This window comes from Zonotrichia albicollis, chromosome 3 (genome assembly GCF_047830755.1).
Source record: "Zonotrichia albicollis isolate bZonAlb1 chromosome 3, bZonAlb1.hap1, whole genome shotgun sequence".
NCBI classification, from domain to species: domain Eukaryota; kingdom Metazoa; phylum Chordata; class Aves; order Passeriformes; family Passerellidae; genus Zonotrichia; species Zonotrichia albicollis.
Window position 1 is genome coordinate 41011665 of NC_133821.1, and position 15872 is coordinate 41027536.

The 15872-nt window shown below is 41.2% G+C and overlaps 1 protein-coding gene across 1 annotated transcript in view; it reads left to right on the plus strand.

Moving 5' to 3' along the window:
• Positions 1-1728: 1728 nt before the first annotated feature.
• The window catches only part of KCNK5 (potassium two pore domain channel subfamily K member 5), a 34802-nt gene continuing 20658 nt past the window's right edge, over positions 1729-15872 (plus strand). Inside the window, exon 1 of the mRNA XM_005483112.4 lies at positions 1729-2103. Coding sequence (XP_005483169.1) covers positions 1918-2103 — 186 coding nt within the window. The 5' untranslated portion in view covers positions 1729-1917. The remainder of the gene's footprint in view (positions 2104-15872) is intronic.

Below are 15872 nucleotides of genomic sequence, written 5' to 3' on the forward strand. Positions count from 1 at the left end.
TCATGTGGTAATTGTGCATCTTGAAATTCTTTTCCTTTTAATTAAAAGGAAATTACAGCCTTTCAACTTCATGAAGCATCCCCCATTTTTCCCTTAATAAAAAAAATAGCATAATTTATGACATTTAAAAAATGTTTATTGATGTTTTTTTCTTGCTATTCCCTCTAATACATATAATTTTTTTTTTAACTACTGCAGTTTGAAAATCTTTTTTTCTTTTTAATGCTTCCTTTAAACAACTGGAAAATCTTTTTTTCTTTTTAATGCTTCCTTTAAACAACTGGAAAATCCCATGCAAAGACTGATCACTTGATGTGCTTGTGGATTTCATAGTTTCTCCAGTCCTGCTTTTAGGCTGCTAGGAACTTCTTGCAGATGTATTTTTATTGACCACTATATACATTAGTGAAAGGACTGCTTAAGGACCATGTGATTTCTTGGGGGCAATATCACATGATTATACATTGTGCCTGATTGTTTTATATAGGTATCTCTAACCAATGCATGTTCCTCTGCCTTATACTCTCCTTTTTGTTCTGTTATACTCTCTTGCATATTTTCTACCTCTCTCCTTTGTCTTTCCCATTCTCATCCATTCCCCCACTTCCCATTTCAACTATATCTGCACAGGTTTATCTCAGCCTTTTGATTTCTGTACTCCAACTGAGTACCTATACACGCCAAATCTCTTAGTGTTGATGCAGTTGGCATGAACTACTCTACCTCTTGAGTGTTTACTTCCTGTTGAGGGGGCTGAAGGAGAAACAGAACAAGTTACCCTCACAAAAATGATGTTTGTAAGTCCACACCAGAAGCACTTTGCCAGTGTGTATAACACATCACTGTATCTCTCCCTGACCCATTTAAATTCGAACACAGAAGGGCAAGGGCTTGTGCGTGGCTGTAAGTGGCCCCAGAAGAGGGTTTCACAAACAGGATGAGCTTCAAGAGAGCTTCAGCTTGGAATATATTTTGAGCATCTTATGGAAAATCACTACCCAGTGTTTCCCCTCCCTCCCAAACACACAGACATAGCGATATTTATTGAGGGTACCAAAAGCATGTAAGAAATGGAGATGCAGTTTCTGCTCCTAGTGAACTGTAATGCCCACGTGTGGTCGTCTCAGGAAGGGTGAAATCTGCCGACGAACATCTTTTCTCCTCAAAGCTCCTGCTCAGCTTCCCCTCATGCTTCCACACATCCAGGAAAGCCACAGGTAGCCTCCCGGCGTCGAAAACGAGAAATTCCGCTGAACCTGCCGGCATGAGAGAACAAGTAAAATAAAACTGAGCGACGTTACTCCTTCTTACCCTGACTCTGGGGAAAAGACAGAGAGGGACGCACGGACAGCTGCGGGCGCAGGGACCAAGCGCGCTGAGGGAGAAGAGGCCGGGGCCGGGCTGCCCTCCCGGCCCCACACCGGCTCCCGGCAGGCAGGGCGGGAAAAACGGAGGTCGCGGCCCCGCTCCCCTTCCCCCAGGCGGCCCCTCGGGGGCTGGCGATGGCGATGGCCGGAGCCCACCGCCTCCCTCCTGCGCCGCGGGGATCGCCCGCCCCCGGCCGGGCCGCGGGCCGGGTCCCGCCGCGCCCCGGCGGCCGCTCCCCGGCGGCAGCGCCGCATGCGCGGGCGGGGGGAAGAGAGGAAGCGGGAGAGCCCCAGATTCAAATCGCTGTTCTGGAGGGAGGAGAAAACTAGGAGAAGGAGACAGCCCGGGGGGAGTGGAGGGAGGAGGAGAGAGTGGGAGGGGAGTGTGGAAGGGGAGTGTGGAAGACTCTAAGGGAACGCGGCAGAAGCCGGGAGTGGAAGCACGGCAGACGGCCGGGGTAGGAAGAGGTGTCAGGGGAAGGACAGGGCGGCTTTGGGCACCCACCCGCCGCACTCCGCCCGCCCGCCCTCCTTGCCCGCCGCCAGCACCATGGTGGACAGGGGCCCCTTGTTGACCTCGGCCATCATCTTCTACCTGTCCATTGGGGCGGCGATCTTCGAGGTGCTGGAGGAGCCCCACTGGCGCTCGGCTACCGACAACTACAAGCGGCAGAAGACGGAGCTGCTCAAGCAGTTCCCTTGCCTGGGCCAAGAGGGTCTGGACAGGATCCTGCAGGTAGGTACAGCGGGCGCCGCCGGGGCGGGAACCGGGGTTAGGGCCGGGGGTGCCGGAGGCAGCAGCAGCAGCAGGTGATGGCGGGCGCCCTGGAGCGGAAAACCCCGCGCCCGTGGGCGAGCGGGCTGAGGAAGCAGCCGGGACCCGGCACAGCTCGACCGTGTCTGTGCCTTCACAAAGCCCGGTGCCGAAAACCTGTCCCTGGAGCGGGAGCGTAGGGAAACCTCTTAATCGTTCCTAACTACTTAATGACAGAGCTTGCTCTTTCCCTCTGAGTCCTAAAGGAGCTGGGGGTTGATTTTCAGCGGGCCGGCCCAGAGGTGCCGCCCGGAGCGTGCTCCCGCCCGCTGCTCAACCCGGCGCCCGTGAATGCGGCTCTTGTTTAACACCCACGGTGCCTCCTTCTGCCTCAATGGGTGTTGTGTTAAGAGGAAGGGAAGGTGAAGCCAAGCGTCTCGATCCTCTTGTGTTTGGTCTGATTTTCTTCCCTTTCGCTTTTTTAATTTCTTCCCGTACTAAATGCTGGAGAGGTGCCTGGGGGTCCCGCGGGTCAGTCGGGGTAACGGGAAGAAAGGGTGCCCGGCTCGCACGGAGGGATGCTCGCAACTCCTGCGCTGTTATACTCTAGGAGACTGACTTTTTCCCAAGCCATAAGGAGTTGATAATGGTCCTGTCTCGCTCATCCGGCAGAATGCTCTTCAAACCTAATTCTTAATCGATAGCGATTAAGAGAGCTATATAAACTTAGTTAATGCCTTCTTATGGATGTGGAATCTGTTAAAATGTCGTGGTAAGCAGTAGTGAACTATGCCCAGATGTGTGGGGCTCCAGTGGTGAGAGTGAGCCTTTTGGGACTTTTATTTCAGAAATGTTTATACCGAGTAATATTTTCTGTTATTATGTTTGGATTTTTAATAAAATTATTTTATTTTCAAATTCACTAAAAGTCGATTAAAATGCTCAAATACAGAAGAATGGCGAAGTGGCTCATTAGTTTTCTTGGTGTAATCGATACTATGCAAGCTTGGAAGAGTATAGATTCTTTATCCTAAAAGTTTGTGGTTAAAGTTCTCTTTCTTCGGTTGGTGGCTTCCTTCTGTCTGCTTCAGATAGCAGAGCGTTCTGGTGGCAATGACCTTATTGTTCCCGTCTTAGTGCCCTGCTAAGTGTCCGTGGTATTTAGTGGAACAGGTGGATAGAGGCTTGAAACTGTAAGGAGATGTTGGAAAATGAAAGACATGTTATGTGTTTGGAGTAGGTTTTTGCTATTTTGGAGTCTTAATGAAATCTTACTCTAGGTTATATCCCAAACCTGTTTTAATGTCCTCAGGGAAAAAAGCATTGTTTGGATTGAGATGTGCCTGGCACACTTAACTTGCTGCAGATATAATGCAGGATCTACATTCTGCCTTAATTTATTATGAAAATTATGTTGGTATGAGGGAATCATTAACAGTGTTTTATGTTTGGTTGTTTTTTCCCATTATGAGTATCACAATGAATCCTGAAGTGGCAGAAAGCTGGGGGTCTTTTGGTTTTGGGGTTTTTTTTCTTAAAATACAAATGATAATGAAAAAGTGTGGAGGGCCTTTCCTCTCCAATGCATTAGCTCCTGCTGATAATATCATACGTGGTTTGAGGTTTCCCTCTGCACTTCTTCCAATCCTATCCTACTTTCCATGTCCAGTCTTGCTAGTCTGATGATCCCACATAGATATTCTGTTGTCATCCTAAATTCAGGTTAGCTCAAATGTAAATGCCTTTATTTCATAGTTATTGGTAACTGCAAACTTTACTGCCTGCTGTCTTTTAGAGTTGTAGTTTTGTGCCTGTTCATATTCAAGTTCTATATAAGAAGTGATGGTAAAGAGGGGAGTGTGTCATATCTGCCAGAGGACAATGGTAGGGTGAAATCTAACCTAGCTGAAGCTAACTGATTGCGGGGTGGGGAATCATGTAAGGACATCAGGATTCTGTCCTAAATAAGCTGTAAAGAATATCAGAAATAGTCTTTGTAGTTGTCCTTTCTCAGCCACTCACTGCTGCTTCTCTTGGGTTCTGCCGAATCTTTAAAACATTGCTTGCATCTCTTTCACAAAACCTGATCATCCTCTTCTATTATTAAACCTCCAAATTTATTCTCTATTCACTACCAGAACATGTTGATTGAAAAATGGGCTTTTAACACCTCCCCACTCATCCTCATCCCCACTGCTATCTTGTTCCTCTGAGCCTCCTCTTCTAGCTTCTTCCAAAGACTCCCTAAACTTGTGCTTGGGATTTTGCGTGGTTTAACTAATTTTTCTGCTGTTGTCTCTTTTTTAATAGGTAATTTCATCTTGAAGCCTTTTATTTCACTCTGATGTTGGTCCCCACTGATACTCTTGTGACTTTACAGAGCCATGTTGAGCTTTGCTGTTACTTCTCTGATGTTCTATTTAAGACCCCCACTTAAAACATGCTGGATAAAGTTCTTCAGCAAATATCACCAGCTGTAGGATTTTAAATGGATGTTGGTAAAATGAAAGATGCCAAGAAATGTTCAAGTTGGACTAACAATACCAATTTTGTTTCCAGAAGCAGCCTGAAAGGTGACAAGGACTGACTTATTCAGAGACCAGTCTCTCTGCTGCCCTTGTTCCCCACCCAGGTTAGCTCGTGTGTTCCTTTGAGCCTGATGCTAGCTGTAAGTGCAATGGAAACTGTGTGGAATGGCTACAAAGCCAGATCTGTAGCGTTGATCTTGAGCACTTAAAAAGACAAATAGGTTATCAGCACAGATTCTCAGCTCATGTACAGACCAGCATCTCTGTTGTACCAAGAGTTTGACTGATTATTAAGTAGGCTGTATTTGGTCAAATACTGTCTAAAGTTTATATTCTGTAATAAAAATTTCACAATGTATTACAGTAGAAACACACCACAATAAATGTTTATTGAAATGTGTTTAACACACTTGCAAAAATTTACAAGCTAAGTATTGTAGGATATGCTAAAAAGAAAGCCTTTTCCCTCCATCCTGAGAAATGCCTAAAAATGAACTTGCTTAAAAGCAACTTTTACGAGTCTCTTGTGTGAAGAATCCATTTGCTTTTGATTGTTGAAAGTACCATACTATTTATCATAACTGTAAGAGGTAAAGTACTTAAACACTTCTCAGAGTAACGTTATGTGGACCCTGATTTTAAAGATAACCGACCCTGGGCAGTGTATAGGCTGATTTCTGCTTGTCCATGTTCTTCTGGGTAGAGCTGATTGCTCAGATATAAATGTGGCTGAGATGCCACATTATTCACATTATTTAAGCCTCCAAAGACCCTCAACCACAACTGTGTATTGACACAAGGAGCTGTGTAATCTCCCATCTCTATGTACAATTACTTTGGAAGAGAAATGTCTCATAACTCTTTGGAATGTGTGCAGAAATTAAAATTGTTAGTATTAATGTCACTATATCGTATTTATCTTCATTGTAGGATCTTAAAAGTAGTGTAACACCTTTGTCTGTTGATACAATTCTGTGGCTTGTCATTGCCACTTGTTTCAGTGGCCCTAAGTCCTGGGACTCTTTAGGAAGGGCAGCAAAGCAGGGATCCAGTGATGACACTTTTATCTACCCTGCTGTTAGGAGGGAGTTTGGAAGACTGAGCCAAATATAAGGTGATTCAGTCATTTCCCTCTCCTCCAGTTCCTTACTTTTACTCTTTATTGCTCCATCCTGGTTGTGAAACATCAGCTTCAATGATAAAGGAGCTATTCATGCAAGGAGGTGCCCTCTTGACCCTCAATTTTGTCTACTCACATGTGCAAAGGTTTGCCTACCCTGGGCCACGTCTTATTTACCAGGAAATCTTCTACTTGCCCACCAGTCATTGAAAAATGATACCGGTCCCACTGATAAACATCAAGGGTGGTGAAAAGAAAGGGAATCATTTGCAGATGAGTGAAAATGGTTGCTTTCAAAACAGTAATAAAATGAAAAGAGAAACTGCTGCCTGTGTTTAGGGGAAGCAGACAAACATATTGAGTATGAGAACAAATAGTAGGAGTCTTTAGTTAAGAAGTGTGTAAGACTCTAAGCAGGCCTGAGATATAGCTTTAGAAACCAAAATGTTTAGACTTAAAGCCCAGTGCAGTGAACAAACATTTTAAAAAACTTTTAAGGAGGGCTGCTGTAATATACATGGCACATGGTTTATGCTAAAGAAAATAACAGTTAAGTGGATTAATACTGGTTTCTCCCTTGGTTTTTAAAGCGTCTTCACTTTTCACAAGTACCTACAGGTGTATTTCCAGGATTTTGGTTTGTGTTTGAAGATGGTGAAGCTTGCTTGAATATTCTTGGAATTAATCTTAAATTGTTAAGAATATTCTCTCATTCCAAACATTGTTTCCCACGTTGCTTTAATTTCAAGCTGCTTTATTTAAACTTCAAGGTTTAAATCTATGTGCAACACTTTTGAGAGAGTCTGCAAACTAGAAAAACTAAAGTTTTCTTAAAAACTTGAACTAGGTCTTCAATGTTTTATTCAACATGTAACAGAGATGATGGCTTTTGCTTAGGCTTTATAGAGTGATTTGTTTTTCAATGTAAAGTTAATAGGGGCATCTTTTTCATAATATTTTCCCTTTTTTGTGCTCTTCAGGAGACGGATAAATGAGATTCTAGACTTACTTGGGTTTGTTTGTTTGCTCTTTACCATCCTGATCCCTTCCATTGGAGATATTGAAGGTGGGGTGGATAAATAAGGAACTGAATTAATTATCTGGAATGCCAGTTGATTTGTCTCTTTCAAGGCGAAGCATTTTTCATAAGCTGAGCATCTTTCAAAGAAGGACAAGTGACTGCCAATGAAACAAAGTTGTTAACTACTTCTAATACCTTTCATATAAAAACTTGACAGTGTAAATTAAGGTTTATGCATGTCAGGAAGGTATTCCTAGGTTGTTCAAATTTATATCTTAATTATGCATAGTCCAAATTCAGCAGCTATGAACTGAGATGAAAATGTAGGACCACTGTTCACTGAGGTGCCTCAGAGTATGACTTAGGGGTACTGCCACTGCAACATTAGAGAAGAATTGAGGACAGGCAGCACAGAATTGTTAGGGTTGGAGAAAACCTCTGAGATCATAGAGTCCAACCTTTGACCAAACACCAACTTGTCAAGTGGACTCTGGCACTGGGTGCCATGTCCAGTTGTTTCTTGAATGCCTCCAGTGATGGTGACTCCAGCACCTTCCTGGGTAGTCCATTCCAATGCTTAACAGCCCTTTCTGCAAAGAAGTTCCTGCTGCTGTCCAGCTGTGTTACCCCCCAGCTTTTCTCTGTGTGTTTCTACACAGGAAACCAAATGTAAGCAGGCATGCTTTTCTGTTGTGTTTTCTTTTTTTTTTTTTTTTCCTTTTTCCCTGTTTAACCATTAAATTGTTTGAACTTTCTTGGAACATAGTTAAACAAAGCTGATAGTGCATACACTGCAACTCTGCTGATGGAGCAATAGCAATCGATCAGAAGCCATAGTTTTTTTGCTATGGGCTTTTCCTTTTTCCTGTTATGAACTTAATCTTTGAGTGTTCCTAGTATGCTGTCCTTCTGTTACCGTAGAATTGAATGTTTGTGTTACCTTGCATGTTACCTTCTGCTGCTAGGTGTGTTTTTGGCAAGCTCTGCTCCAGAGACCATGGCATGCAAGTAGTTTTGCAAGTTATCAACAACTTGTTCTATGCTTTGGTTCATACTCTATATATGGTTTTTGCAAGATACCTTCTGTAGCCAGTGAAGATACAATGTAAGGATGAGTTAGTACAGATTTCCTTCTTCAAAACAAATTGTTATTTTTGCTGTGTATTAATAATTAAACACAATGAATTGTTTTGCTTTTCTCTGAATGCTGTTGACTTTCAGAACAGTTGTTTTCCTTGCTTGTAGTGCAATTAGATGCCGACATAATAATACACAACCCAGAAACAAGCTGGATTGCAAGTGAGAGTAAATAATCTGATCAGCTGGAGAGCAAAGGAGAATGCTTGTGCACTTTGGTGCTGTGGATCTGCTGATCACAGTGCCTGTGATTTGCAGAGGTTTTATTTTGTCCTGGCACTTGTTTGATTCTATGGATTGAATGCATAGGAACATGTAGTTAAATTTCTTCCTGGAGTAGGCTGGAAGATTAGTATGTCCTTGGGCTTTGTTTGTCCAAACTGAGCTCATCACAAACTGAATCTACTCTGTAGTATGTAACAGAACACAGTAACAGGACGAGTGGAAGAGTTGCACTCTTCAGTTAAATTAAAATCCAGAAGCACCACCTGTGGTGCTACTGACATCCTCAGGAGAGCCACACTTTGAGGCCGATTGAATTTTCAAAATAAGCATGTAATATGTACTCTGCATTTTTGCTAGCTCTGTCTGCTGAGGGGATGCCTTGAGCTTGAAGGAGCTTTATCTTCCTTTTGTTTCCTGTCTTGACTCTGTCAGGTCCGTCGTCATCATCCCTGCTGGTTCTAGTATTGGTAGATCTTTTCTTTAAATCACCAGGTTCTTGAATTGTAGGCAGGAGAGATTATTCCTAGGCATGTATCACCGTAGTAGCTCTATTTACAGTCAAAACAGTAGGGAAGTGATTCCTTTTTTTTTTCCCCCTGCATTGTGTTGTGTGAACTCAAGTGGATCAAATACACTCTTGGGTGCAGAATAGCTTCTGAAAAATCAAACCTCATACACAGATTTTCTTAAGAGAAAGAAATGTGAGTGATAAAATTGAAGTAGGAAACAAATAATAGGTTGTGTTTCTTTTTCTAACCATATGTGTATCTGTAGAGTTTCTTAACGATGGACCTATGTTTTTTAACTTCTGTTGTGGGGTCGATTGCTACAGATCAGCCTGTCTGTAGCACTGTATTTCTGCTTTAATGAAACAGATTGTGATTGAGCAAACTGACAAATACTAAACCGACTTTGTTCTGTGTTGGCATCTTGGAAATACTGTGCAAGCAGTTTCCAGCTGCTGAGAAACAAAACTCCCAGACCTGTACATCTCTTTGAGACTGCAAGAGGTGCAAAAATGTTCCAGTTGGACCTATCACAGGTCTCTGTATTCTGATACTTCCTAACAATAGTGACAGCTAACATTCAGTTGGACTGCAAATTAAGTCACAAGATTGTCAGATAATGGCAGCGAGTGAGTAATAGCTGATGGAACTTGAAAATAATTCTGCAAAGGGTTGTGAAGGTCCCGAGGTAGAAAGCAAAGCCAGATATGATACAGTGTTTTTGATGGCCTGGCTAAAATATCCGATTATCAGTGATGACTTCTCTGTGTGACCTCCAAATGCACATATTGCTGCTCTTCTTTGCTACTCCCAGCCTACTCCAAATGAGGAAAAAAAGCTGTGGAGAAAAGTTGCTCAAGAGTCATGTTTGGTCCCTCGCTAGAGAAACGGCAGTTTGTGAGTAGATTGGTTCTGGCCTGTAATGGAAGTGAAGTTGATGAGTCTCCTCCCGGCACCAAAGAAACAGAGGAGATGTTTGGAGCCAAGCAGCTGAACAAAGAGAAGGGTTTAATCAAGCTCATTGTGATACCAACTTCTCCCTTAGTCTCTCTTGCATTCATCTGGCTGGAACGCTCAACCTGCCACATGCTTGGCTCTTACAGTGGCTGTTAACCAGCTACAGACTGTAATGCAAATATTTTAAAATCAAGTTAAATAGTTGATCTATGATAACCTGCCAGTTAAGGCTTCAGGCCTGTCTAAGTGGTGTGTACGTGACTGCAGAATGACAGAGGGCAATCAGTGCTTGCCTTGTTGGCACAAGGGTTTTTGAAGGGCACTGGAGTTTATGCTTCACTCTTTCTTATTTTTATCAGTGCACTCTGAAAATTTTTCACCTGTGTCACTATCAATTGCCCTTTTAAACTACCACTTGCCTGTTTCCGACTTTTTTCATGGCTTTTCAGGTAGAAGGCAAGGAAAGGGAGAGAGCAAAAATTTTGAAGTTGCTTCTGTTTAGCAGCAAACCCAGTAGTCATCTTTATTGTGTGTTTGTGTTATTTGTTACAGTAATACTGGATTTACTGGTAGTGTCTTAACTGGATTGTGACTATAGGATAACAGTGCTTTTTCATGAAGTTATTACATAGTCTCTGCAAGGTCCTAAAGCTGTCAACTTGATTAATGAAATGAGAATAGATGTCTTTATTTTATATTTAGGGGAAGTAAAATATAGTTCAGACTTTGAAAGTACCTTGGCATTATTTGCATGTTTTAATAAATAATGCTTGTTTAGCTCTGCTACAATTAGACAATTGGTTATTTGGATGTTCTCACAGCTGGCTACTTCTTGTCTCCTAGTGGAGAATCACTGTCATAGTTTCATGCTAGATATTGAGTAGGTGTTTTTAGCTGAATTCTGTGCATCTTGGAAAAACTGTCTCACTTACTTGAGACAACTGCAGCTTTTCTGTGGTTTTGTTGACTTCCTTAGCATCTTGTATGTGAGCAGCTTTTAAGCTTGAGAGTTCTCTACTTAGAAATGTATGAGTGCTTGCTCTGTCTCAGCTTCAGAGAAGGTACTCGATGGTGCTGAACAGTCACAGATGTCAGTGGCAGGAAGGAGAAGAGTAGCAGAAGGCAACAACTATGGTACTTCTGCCACTTGATCCCTCTTGCCTTCAATACAGTAGCAAGAAGGTGACAGAGTGGTTTGGCTTGGTCAGGGGTGGGATGGTTGAGAAGTGATGGAGCACAGAGTCTGCGAATAACCTACCACACTTCAATGCTGTACATTGCTCTTTGCCTGCAATTTGTCTTGTGTTAGCTGTTCAGGGCAAACCTGCAAATGGATGGGAAATTTTCTGAATGAATCTGAAAGTGTGCATGGTAGTTTAAAAGTGGAAAGATTTTTCAGTTGACTAGGCTTACCTTTTCACTTAGTTAAAATTCTTTCTACAAGATATTTGCAATTTCTAGTTTACCTGGGGATTTGAACAGGAACTAGATGTGGTGGATGTGGTGCAGGACTGAGAAGATGATTGGAGAATGACTGAAGCAGTATCTGTTCTGCTTTCTATCAGTTAGTGATTGGAAGCTCCCTTGGTAAGAAAGCCCCCTCTGTGTACTTACTAGTGTAGTGCCAAATGTATTAAAATAGCAGAAGATTGTGTTCTCATGCATATGTTGTGTATATGGTTTTTAATGTTATGTTATTTTTACTGTTACACAACTGCTGCAAAAAAAAAGGGGACACAACCGTGTTTAAGAAATATTCTAATGCACAGCAAGTTTTTAGCAGCAAACTGATGTAATTGCCAGTATAATACACTCACCCAGCACTAGGCAAACCAAGCTATTACAGGTCTGAGAGTGTCTAGGTCAGACTGTTTCCTAGGCTGTTATCTCAGTTACTGATCATACTTCTTTCTATATGCCGGCAGATCTCTGTATTTGAAAACATTTGTTCAGAGCAGCCTCCACTCTTTCCCCAGTCCTCCTCAAAGATCAGTCTTCAGTTAATCTAGTGTTGAAGAGATTTATAGTAAGTAACATGAAAACATTTTATTTCAGGTTAAGCCCTGGATAATAACAGAAGTCTCAAAGCTAAGAGCCTTTCTGTGGCAGGTGTTTGCCCTTGTAAGATCCCTTAAGATAAACCCATCACCTTGCTAGTCATACAGAGCATCCTGTCCCTGTTGACATTGGAAGCATGCCTTGCCTTGCCTCCTCCTCCTGGTGCCTGATACAGGAATGATATAGGGATATAGACTGGTGTGGTTGAAGTTACAAAAAGTGTTTGGTTGACCCTGGAAACCTAGTTGGTTGTTTGGCTTAACAAGGTGGCTTAGGCAAAGGCACTACCCTAAAGAGTTAATAGCCAACAGTGTGTCTTTTTCTTGTTCCTGTTCTGTAGTTCAAAAGTCTACCTGATTAAAAATGTTATTACAAGTAGTAGTCTGCTCCGCCCAAGTCTGATCACTTTCAGTTTTTTTTTATTTGATGCTGTTGGGACAAGCAAGATTTTTATTCTAGCATGTGTAAGCTCACTGAATTGTCAGACAAGTCAGTTGTTAGGATAGGTTGTTAAATAGGAAATGAGGTGTGTGGTGCTACTAGCTTGCTTCAGCAGCAGCCTCTAGCATGTGTTCAGAGAAACAGGACCTTTAAAGTTGTGTTGAAATTTGGGGATGCAATACAAAAGTGCTTGTGAAACCAAAAGTCTATGGCATTTTCCTCCTGGTGCCTAAGAAACCAAATAGTTTTTAGAGTGTTCTTAACAAGTAGCTTTCTGTAAATTTCTAAACCTGAAGCATATTTTAATGCATGGCTATAAATGGGAGCGAATATAGTATGCAGTGTTACTTTATGCTTCAGTTCACCCACTGAGTTGAGAAGTTTATTGGGCCTCTGTAAGCAAAGCTGTCAAGTTTAGATCACTTGTGTTTTGACTTGTTCTAATTAACTGTTCTTATACACTGAGAGCATGGCAGGTTAGGGGGTGTTGGGAAGCTTCATTTTAAACGCAGTATCCTCTTCTACTTCTCCTGTGTAATGTTGACATTTTCTGTCCAACCCCTCTGCATCTTATAAATTCATCTCAATAAACTGTGTTTTTATTGACAATAGGACTGTTTTGGTTTCATTTAAATCTACTTAAATCAATTGCTACTGAACTGAAATGTATTATTTTGGAAACAGACTGCTCCATGGGTTACCATCTGCTTATGCAATCGGTCCCAGCTCTGTTGCAAGAGTCTCATGCAAACACTGTCTGGTTCTAGCCCTGCCTAACACAGGTCACCAGCTGGTGTGAGGGCTTGATTAAACTCTTGACTCTTCTGCTTCCACTTTCTTATCTCTGAAATGGGGACAACAGCATTTTCCAAAGCCCTTCTAAAGGGGAGTTGGCTACATTAGTCACCATGTATGTATTCAGATAGGAAGGAAGCCTAATCTGGTATTACAGATTATTCCCGTGTCTAAATTTCAACTGATGCAACATAAAAGTTGTCAAAATACTTTTTCTTTTCTCCATCCAAGGCAAAGTGTGTTATAAGCATTTTGAAACAGAAGTCTACCAAATTAAGCTATACTAATGAAACCTATGACATAGTCTGATAGGTTTTATTTCTCAATGAGAATGTTGGTAAGTCAATGAAAATTAGGGACACTCAGCATCTGCAGAACAGCTGCAGTTCTCATGCAGCAATAATCTTTAGCTAATTTGTCTTCAGAACATGTCTATGTGGAACTTGGGAAAGTGAAAAGGAAACATTTCTATTACTGCATTAATCAAAAGAGCAAGGGAATGCTGGTAAAGCACTGAATATGCTTTTCATCAAAATAGTTTATTAAGTAGTTCATAAAACTGGACTCTAGTCCTGAAATTAATAGGGGAAAAATATAAACTGCTAAATTCTATAGTCATGATCTGTCAAAAAAGCCAGATGCCTCTTGAAAACAGTTGGTATTTACATCCATTGCACAGAAATCAAAAGGGGAAATAAAATTAGGCAACATTAGTTTGCTGAAGCATAGGATCTGCAAGTATCACAAATAGGGAAGCTTCAGTATTCAATTCTGCAATGACAAAATAGTTCCAGTTAACTTATTTGCTGAATTAAGAGTTTCACGTATTATTTAACTGTGCAGAAAGTCACAAAAGGAAATAACCTTGTTGATCTCTTTCCATTAATATCCCTCACATTGTTTGTCCTATGAATTATGACTTATGGGAAAATTAACTGTCCATACTATACATCATACACAAGCAAGTCTTAAACAGTGTATGCTGTAAAAATATTGACATGCCTCCAAGAGGTTAATTTCCCTACACATTAGACCTTTTTTTCCAAAGGAAACAGTAACACCTATTTGAACTGCATAATAGAAATAGAACTCCAGTTGTTGAAATTGGTTTTTTATGGACTCATACCACCTAAATCTCAATGACTTCATGTTTCACTCTGAAATAGAAACTGCTCCAAAACTTGGGGGTTATTGCAGAATTAATTAATTCTCTCATCACAGTAATTTACCGCATCTATTTTATACGTCTGGGCCAGGAGGTCTCTAATCAAGTATGTTGTTAGCTAGTTGTTATGTCAAAGCAAAATTAGCAGCAGGACATTAGAGGTTGGTAGTGAGGGATTATTCATTCAACTGTAATCATTCAATTTGCCAAAACCCCTCAAAATTCACCATGTAGCATCTTAAAACTGCTTGGTTTCTGATCAGTGGTGTTACATTCACTTTCTCTTCAAGGCTTGTTTGCATCCTTGATTTCATGGTGTAGAAAGAGCAATAAATATTTTCAAAGGCCTGACTACTCTGTTTTTCTATCAATTCACGTGGTGGCTTGGCCTCAATTTGCCTTAGAGAGGATCTGTGCTTAGGTCCAGCCCTGTTTGGGCTGAACATCCTTCCGTGATTTTATTCTTGAATTTTACTGCATGAAAAATGAAGCCTCAGATTTAGGACATTCCTTTCAGTTAGAGGTAGTGTGGGAAAGCAATGGGACGTTTCCATGAGGATGGAGAAAGGCAAAACATAGAACTCATTGCAGACCATGAAATCAATAAGTATTATCTAAATCATGTCTGGGCAGACTATAACAGGTTTCCACAAACACTCCTGTACACCATATGAGGACTTTTTAGAAAACGTGTGTGTGTTTTGACTGAAAATTTCTTATACTGCCTATTTTTAAAACACTGTTTTGTAAAATAGATGCTTATGATGGAAAGCTGCAAAGACAAATGTAACTCTTGCATTGCTTCTTACAAAGCGAAAGAAAAAAAAATACAATGGTTTGTGTTGGAAGGAGCCTTAAAGATAATGCCCTTGCCATGGGCAGGGATACCTTTCACTGGACCATGTTGCTGAGATTCCATGTTGCTGTGTTCTGTTTCCATTGTCAGATGGAATATTTCCATGCAAAATGTGCTTAATCCGAAGAGGACAGCTCTTGTGTTATGTCTGTAGCCGTAGACGTAACAGCCATCTGTAAACCTTCAGTAGGATAGCACTTGGTACAAATAAGGAGTGCAAATTATCATTACAAAATCAGTAATCTTGACTTGTACTTCTTTTCCATGTGGCCTTAAGATAAGGCTTCACAAAGTCAGTAGGGTAATGCATCCACTTTGTAGAACTGCTAGTATATTCAGTAAAGGAAATTATATGTATTCTATATGGCTCAAACCTTGCTTAAAGTCCTTCTTGTTAGAAGAAGAAGGAGAAAAAATTAATCAAGCTTGTGCTGCAAAAGTATTAGTCTTCTGTTTATCAGTAGAGTTGTTTATTTCCAGGTAATTTGTTTTGCTCTTCACCATTTATCTCTTGGGCACTTGGCCTTGTGTCCATCCTTGAGGAAGAGCTCCTGCACACCTTTAAATGGAGCCACAGAAAATGGTAGAAGAATAAACACTTTCTCCCAACATCTCTCTGAAGAACTCCTCTCCTACTAAGAGGATTTTACTAAGGACAAAAATATGCTCCTCAGTGCACTATAGTAGTAATAAGGATCCAAGTTCCAAAATCTTACCTCTAACACCACATTGCAGAAATATTTACATTAGCTAAACTAATCACTGTTAATCTGGACCTTGGTTTGGGCATAGAGGTTCTTATACACTACCACGCTGAATGCTTTGATTAACAGCTACTGCCTGGTTGAGAGCCTGTTTTGCAGCTTAGTTCCATTCAGACTTATTTTTTTGTTGTTTATTCCTATACCAAACTGGATTTTTGTTTAAATGGTTTTTGTTTGT